Source organism: Pinus tabuliformis, chromosome X (assembly GCF_031772625.1).
Source record: "Pinus tabuliformis cultivar Carrire ecotype Pingquan chromosome X, CPIR1, whole genome shotgun sequence".
Classification (NCBI taxonomy): Eukaryota; Viridiplantae; Streptophyta; class Pinopsida; order Pinales; family Pinaceae; genus Pinus; species Pinus tabuliformis.
The window spans coordinates 406,785,088-406,792,136 of NC_142308.1; the positions used below are offsets into that span (position 1 = coordinate 406,785,088).

General features: G+C 36.7%; 1 protein-coding gene across 1 annotated transcript; it reads left to right on the forward strand.

Moving 5' to 3' along the window:
- The first annotated feature begins 1,333 nt into the window (after positions 1-1,333).
- On the forward strand, positions 1,334-5,206 carry LOC149140242 (uncharacterized). Its single transcript, XM_089447670.1, has 7 exons — positions 1,334-1,391; positions 2,554-2,776; positions 2,878-3,216; positions 3,323-3,592; positions 3,699-4,034; positions 4,125-4,454; positions 4,562-5,206. Exons 1-7 carry the CDS (start codon positions 1,348-1,350, stop codon positions 4,793-4,795), a joined length of 1,776 nt encoding a protein of 591 aa, XP_089303796.1. The 5' UTR covers positions 1,334-1,347; the 3' UTR covers positions 4,796-5,206.
- The last annotated feature ends 1,843 nt before the right edge of the window (positions 5,207-7,049 follow it).

Consider the following 7,049-nt stretch of genomic DNA (forward strand, 5'->3'; position numbering starts at 1 on the left):
AATGATTCTGTTTTTTCAGTTTGTAAACCGTTTGAATAATTTCAATATAAAATTACATTTCAGTCTACCCTAGAGGCCATAGTTGACTGGCTGTGTCCAATTATCGACTTGAAGCGAAAAATACAGGCGTTACTTCCAATAATATAAAAATAAACTGGGTTCAAATATCTGAAGATTTCCAGAATAATGGCATATGCATGTGTCCAATTATATGGATTTTAAGCAAAAATTACATGTACGGACGGAATTAATTCAGTGTGAACTTGGTTGATGATCAATTGTATCCATGATAATGGAATGCTGCATGTACTTGCTTGTAAACTGAGGAAAACCCAGTCATCCTGACCCTTCGATTATCATGGATATCTGAATTAAATCATCTCGGCCCTTCAATTATCTGGACTAAATCATCCCCACCCTAAAGCTATCGGTATGGTTGTGAAGACCCCAAGCCCCAAAAAAAACCTTACCAGTTTTCGATGCATGAGGCCTAATTATGGCCTAACTGGCGTTGAATTCCTCTGTTGATCCCTTGAATTTTTCTTCTGTATTGTATGCAAGTTTGTTCATCGACAATGGCCATCCTCCTTATTCTTCGAGGAAGCCAACTAATGCATCCCCACGCGCACCAGCTGCCCAGGTCATTGAAGGTGCGAATCCCGAAATTGATCCTCGCTCCAGCAATTAATCCCTGCCGAGGAACATGGGTTCTTGCAATCCTTCGGCTCCTTCCTTCCATAATTGAAGTCACGAAGCTTACACATAATCCGATAACCACTAAGGTGAAACCACCCATGTTCATATTCCCTGGTTTCTTCGGCCGACTGCACCAAATGCCAATGGGTGCAGACATAAAAACCCTCCATGGGATGCTAGGATTGTATAATTGAAGGAGTCTCATAACTGCTTTTCTGGTATCCGTTTTAATTTCCCCGTCTTATTCAAGCTTGTGCTTTCTTATACTTCTGGTCGGCGTAACTTGTGAGCCCGGTGCTCTCAGAAGGCAGCAACAATCCAGTTCAAGGTTCTCCCTGCCTTCATGAGTGCCCAATTACCGGTTGGGTATTATCATTATTCTCACATGAGTAAGATTGGCAGCATGAGAAGTGTAGAAGAGATGAAGAAAATGGAAATGAAGCATGCTTTTTTAAAAGAAGATTATGTGCAGCTCCAAAAGGTATGCTTATTTTGGATTTAAATAATTGTGTCGCTCTAAAACCCAAATCTCCCAGAGCTAAACCAGCCATAAGTGATTTATGTTTTGGATTTAATCAATATTTTGTGACTTGTTTGTTTTTTTGTCTTTTCAATGTGTTTCAGGATGTTAGGGTACTGAGAGAAAAATCGATGGCAAGCAAGGATAAGAAGAAGTGGTTGCAGGCAGAAGTCAGGTTTGTGGGTCGTTTTCTTTGATGGTATTCTTGGCGTGTTTTTTACTATTGTTAAAGGAGAGGTGTCAATTGATATCGTGCAGGACATCAATCGATATGGGTTACAAGCATGTTTTTTTGGGTGGTTTCTCTATTGCTGTGACAGACGATCCCAGGAAAGATTTTTTTATGTGACTGAAAATTGTTATAGTTTCAGAAATTATGGTTTCCGTTGGTGTCATGGTGTTCCAGTCTATGGAAGGTGTTGAATGCAAATTGAATTTTACTTTCATTTTGCAGCATTATGCTTTGGAGTATATAGGTTTTTAGTCTTTTAGGTTTTACCATCACCCTGTACATCTAAGGATTGCAAGGAGAAATGGACTAACGAGCTTCTTTATCATTGCTCTCCTTGCCAAACCCCTTTTGTTTGAGTAACTGTGGCGGATCTTTTAGGAGATTGTGATTGTGATTTAATTTTGCCCCTAGTAGTTGTGACCATTATATGCAATGCATGTGCATGTATGCAGTGGTGGATTGATGAGCTTTTGCTACCCAAACCCGTCAATCCACATTTGGGTGTCTCTGTTGTATTCTTCAGCATAGTGTGATTCAATGCTTGTCACATGGCATTGGGACCACTATAAGGATATGGACTGAAAATCAAATATTCATAAGTAGTCAATCCATGCCCCCAGGCCAGATCTAGACCGCAAAAACAACCAGAATGCAGGTGGCTAATGGTTAAGTTTATGCCCTTAGCATTTGTAGCTTAAGTTCAAAAAACTTGTGATGTAGCTGTAATGTTCAGTTTTCACTGTGCATAAACTTAACCTACAGTGAAAACTGTAGGTTATGATGTTGCGAATATATTAGGTGGAGTGTAAATTATAATATTGTGTTCATATAGTTTATACTTTTGTGAAATAACATGAAATTAAAGTCAACTATACTATATGCAACTTATAACAGTTTTGTATATCCTCTGTCCTGAATTTTTCTTGGATGTATAATATAAAAGTTTCTTGAGTATTCTCTTTGAACATCATGTTTTTCAACACTTAATCAAAGTTTTCTTTTGTTTGTGAAACTCTTTCACCTTTCACAGATGTTGCTTTTGACAATTGATTTAAGGATTTTCAATTGTTTCCTAATCAAATGATAAATGATGCTTGAATTCCAGATTTTTGCGGCACAAATACAAAATGTTTACAGAAAAGGATCACAAGGAAACAACACATCCATTGGTATTCCCAAAATCTGGAGCTCATGTTCATTCAGTTTACAGAAGACCCAAAGAACCATCGGAAGTGTTGGCTATTGAAGATGAGCCTGCAAGGCGTGAATTGACTGGGCTACACGCATTGCCATTTGTGTCAACAGATCACTGTACCTCCCCTGAAATGGTAAGACTTAATTTAAACATATTTTTCTAATCGTTTGACACAGCCTTTATTTCCATGGATTGGAATGTGATGATAATAGATTCTCTCATCATGATTTTTAGACTGGACCACAGCCTTCACCAATGAGGATCATGCCAGCTGTTGCAGTGCCTCATAGTTCATTTGTCACATCTGTTAATGAACTAGCTAAAAAGAAGGGAGACCTTGAAAAAAATGGGTTTGTTCGTGCTCAGAAGCCATCCAAAGTTAAAAATGGCCAAAATAGGAAAATCAAAGCAGATCTATTGACATCCCCAGAATACAGTGCTAAAAGCATTACCATTTCCAGAGGACCCAATAGACCAATTGAAGTACCGGCTATTGGAGACAAGTCTGCAAGACATGAATTACCTGGGATGCAAATGTTATCTTCGACAAGTGATTGTTCCTTGCCTGAAATGGTCAGATTTCATGAAAACATATTTATCTAATTGTTCATGCAACTATTAATTCTGTTGACTGGGATGTGATGCTAACTGTTTTGTTCTCTTATCTTTATATGTGTAGAATGGACTACAGCCTACACCTGTGAGGATAATCCCATGTTTCAAAGTGCCTCAAGGTTCATTTTTCACACCTGCTGTTGTAGACAGCCAAAATGAGAAAGTCAAAGTAGATCCGTTGGTATCCCCAGAATCAAGTGCTAAAATCATTTCCATTTCCAAACGACCCAAACGACCAACTGAAGAACTGGCTATTGAAGACCAGTCTGCAAGACATGAATTGATTGGGATGCAACCATCGTTGTCAACAGATGACTGCGCTGCACCTAAAATGGTTAGACTTCAAGCAAACATATTTATCTAATTTTTCAACACATCATTTAATTCTGTTGACTGGAATGTGATTTAACTGTTTTATGCTCTTATGTGGATATGGGCAGACTGGACTACAGCCTTCAGGTATGCAGACAATGTCAGGTTTCAAAGTGCATCATAGTACATTGATCACACCTGCTGTTGAACCAGCCAACAAGAGGAGACGTCTTGCAAACAATGGAGTAACTGGTCCTCAGAAGCCATCTAAAGTTAAAGATGGTAAAAATAGGAAAGTCAAAGCAGATCCATCAGTACCAGAATTTGCTGCTAAAAACATTTCTATTCCCATAAGACCCAAAGAATTAACTGAAGCACTGGCTATTGATGATGAACCTGCAAGATATGAATTGACTGGCATGCAGCCATCGCTGCCAACAGATAACTGTACCATGCCTGTAATGGTAAGATTTCATGCAATGATGCATAATGGAAATATTTTTATGTAATGGAATAGGATGCTAACTTGTTTGGTCTCTTATGTTGATGTTTAGACTGGACTACAGCCATTAGCTATGAGGGTAATGAGAGGTTCCATAGGACCTCCTTGGTCATTCGTCACACGTGTTGAACCAACTAACAAAAAGAGACCTCTTGAAGATAATGAACTTGTTGGTGCTCAGAAGCCATCTAATGTTAAAGACAGCTGGAATAAGAAAATCAAAGCAGCTCCAGTGGTAGAATGTGGTGTTGAAACTCCTAATATTTCCGGAGAACCTAAAGAATCAACTGAAGGACTGCCTATTGAAGACAGGTCTGCAAGACATGAATTGACTGGGCTGCAGCTATTTTCATCATCAAATGCTTGTACCTCACCTGAAATGGTAAGACTACATGCAAACATATTTATCTATCTATTTAACACAACTTTTATTTCTGTTGACTGAAATGTAATGATAACTGTTTCATTCTTTGATGTCGATATGTTCAGACTGGATTACTGCCTTCAACTACGAGGATGATGCCACCTTCAACAGTGCCTCAGGGTTTGTCGGTCACAACTGTTGTCAAACCAACCATCAGGAAGAGGCAAAATAATGGACTAGTCCATGACAAGAAACCATCTGAAGTTAAAGGCAGACAAAGAAAGAAAACCAAAGGCAGCCCACAAAAGCCCGTCTCACTTATAGAGGAAAAGGGTGCGGGAAGTTTTTGGGACAATTAATAATACAAGAAATGCCATTTTTAATCACCAAGAGTCCATCGATCTGTTTTTTTCCATCAGCTTCAAGGCACTGCAAGGGAATTGTTTGAGAGATTAGAATTCTGTAGAATTATAATTAACTGCATTTGAACACTGATATCCTTCTATTCAGTTATCTAATTGTACAGAATTCGTCAATAATGTTGTGCTTATTTGCACCGAAAGATTTTTACAATGCAAATACTTTTGAAACAGAGATCCCTTTGAATCTAAAATCGAATTCAAACTAGATTGTATAAGTAGGCAGAATTTCATCCATCTGTTTCTCAGCGCAGACAGGTCTAATTCCGAAATGTACTTTATTGTTTTCCATATACATGTTTCTCATTCGTGGCAGAGTCCCCGCTTTGGCTTCCCTGTGGATGCAAATGTACATGAAAAAGGAATTAGCAATTCTAAAGGGAAAGATTGATTTATTATGCTGAGAGGTGCGCTACAGTTCTACAGTTTAAGTTTAGTACAGTTCTACAGTTTAAGTTTAGTAGAGGAGATATTTAGGGATAATGTCACTATTTTTTAATAATTTTTTTGCATTTGTTTTATAATATTATTTAAATTAAATATAATAGCAAAAAATTTTAAATAGATTTAAAAATGTAAATAATGATTTTTTAACCATAATTAAATTTAATTAATAAACATATAAAAATTTAGTACATACAATAAATTTACTATAACAAGTTTTTTAATCATCGATATTCATTTTTAAAATAAGGTTGGTTTCTTATCAATACCACATGTTCAAAAATCATAACTCATTACAAAATCAAATATTTTATAACTATATTATTTTATTTTAATTTTTTTTAATTTTTTTGGAACAGGAAATTTGTAATGTATCGTAAACATTTTGACCTAAAATTAAAATAAAATAAATTAATAATTATAATTATCAATAATACATTTTGATTGGTCAAATTACATAAACTAAAATAAAAATAAAATAGATAAAATTAATAATAAAACTAGTTTAGATCTATCTTAATTTCAAATGTATCAAGCACCCAAAAGGAGGATTAAATTTATTGAGATGCAAATCTTTTTTAGAGTGGAAAGAGATTTTATATATCTTAATACTTAGAAGATTCTGAGTTAAAATGGATCTAGACTGGTTTATTTGATTCCATTTTTTCGAACCAATAAAACATTAAATGTGGATTTAACTTGTAATGAGATGCCATCTTCCGTTGTTAGTTTTGCACAGTTTAACTTAAGTGTTGTTAGGGTTAGGCTCTTGGAAGTGTTGTATCTATGTAGGTGATTTCGCTAGTCTGGTATCAATATAGCAACCACAATGTCAGATAGTAAGAATATAGTGAGCACCCTATCAAATAGTAAGAGTGCACCACCGAGGAGACTTGCATATCATTTTGAGTTGAGTTCAAAGCCTTGAGCAGAGGCCCAAGCGAAAGAGAGAGCTACTGGGTTTGATTAGAGAAAAAATAGCTCTAGATTGAGCTCAAAGAGACAGCCAAGCCCGCTATTGGCTCTATAAATTTTGCGTAAATATATTGCTATATAAACTAACATGCAACTTTTTAGTTATCTTCTGCGTGTTTAATTACCCATTCAGAATATGGATTGATGCCCTATGCAAATGGGCAAGAGTCTATGTATTGAGTTTGATTAAATGGGCATTCAGTTCGTTGGAGAAGTCGAAATTGAAACCATTCCTTAAACTACTATGGAAGCCCAGATAAACAGACTGATCTAGTTGCACGTTGGAGTCTCGGGCCATTGAACCATCACGTAATTAATCTCCATAAGGCCCCCACAACATATACTTGTCATCGATCTTTGCTGGGATATTTTGATCGTTGATTTAGGGACGCATGCTAAGCAATGGGGTATAGGTAGTGCGCAAAGGAGGAAGGAGTTGGTCTCTTGAGAGGGCCCAGAGTTAGTCTGGTGGACGATAAGGGGATCATGGAGGGAGGAATTTCATCTATGAGGTTAAAGATAGCTTAAGGAATGAATGTGTTAAATTTCGATAAATAAGGTCTCGTTAGTTATGGTGAGGTTGAGGTTTCGAACTCGTGGAATCAAACAATAGAGTCAAGTAAACGATGTATTCTAACAAGGCATTGTTTTTGCCAAAAAAATAATGGAAATTCTGGCACTTTTTGAGAAAATTTGGCGTTAATTTTTGGAAATCTGGGTTACAGTGGTCAATCCTCAAGTTTTTGGGTGCCACAAGGGTTTTTTATGGTATTGA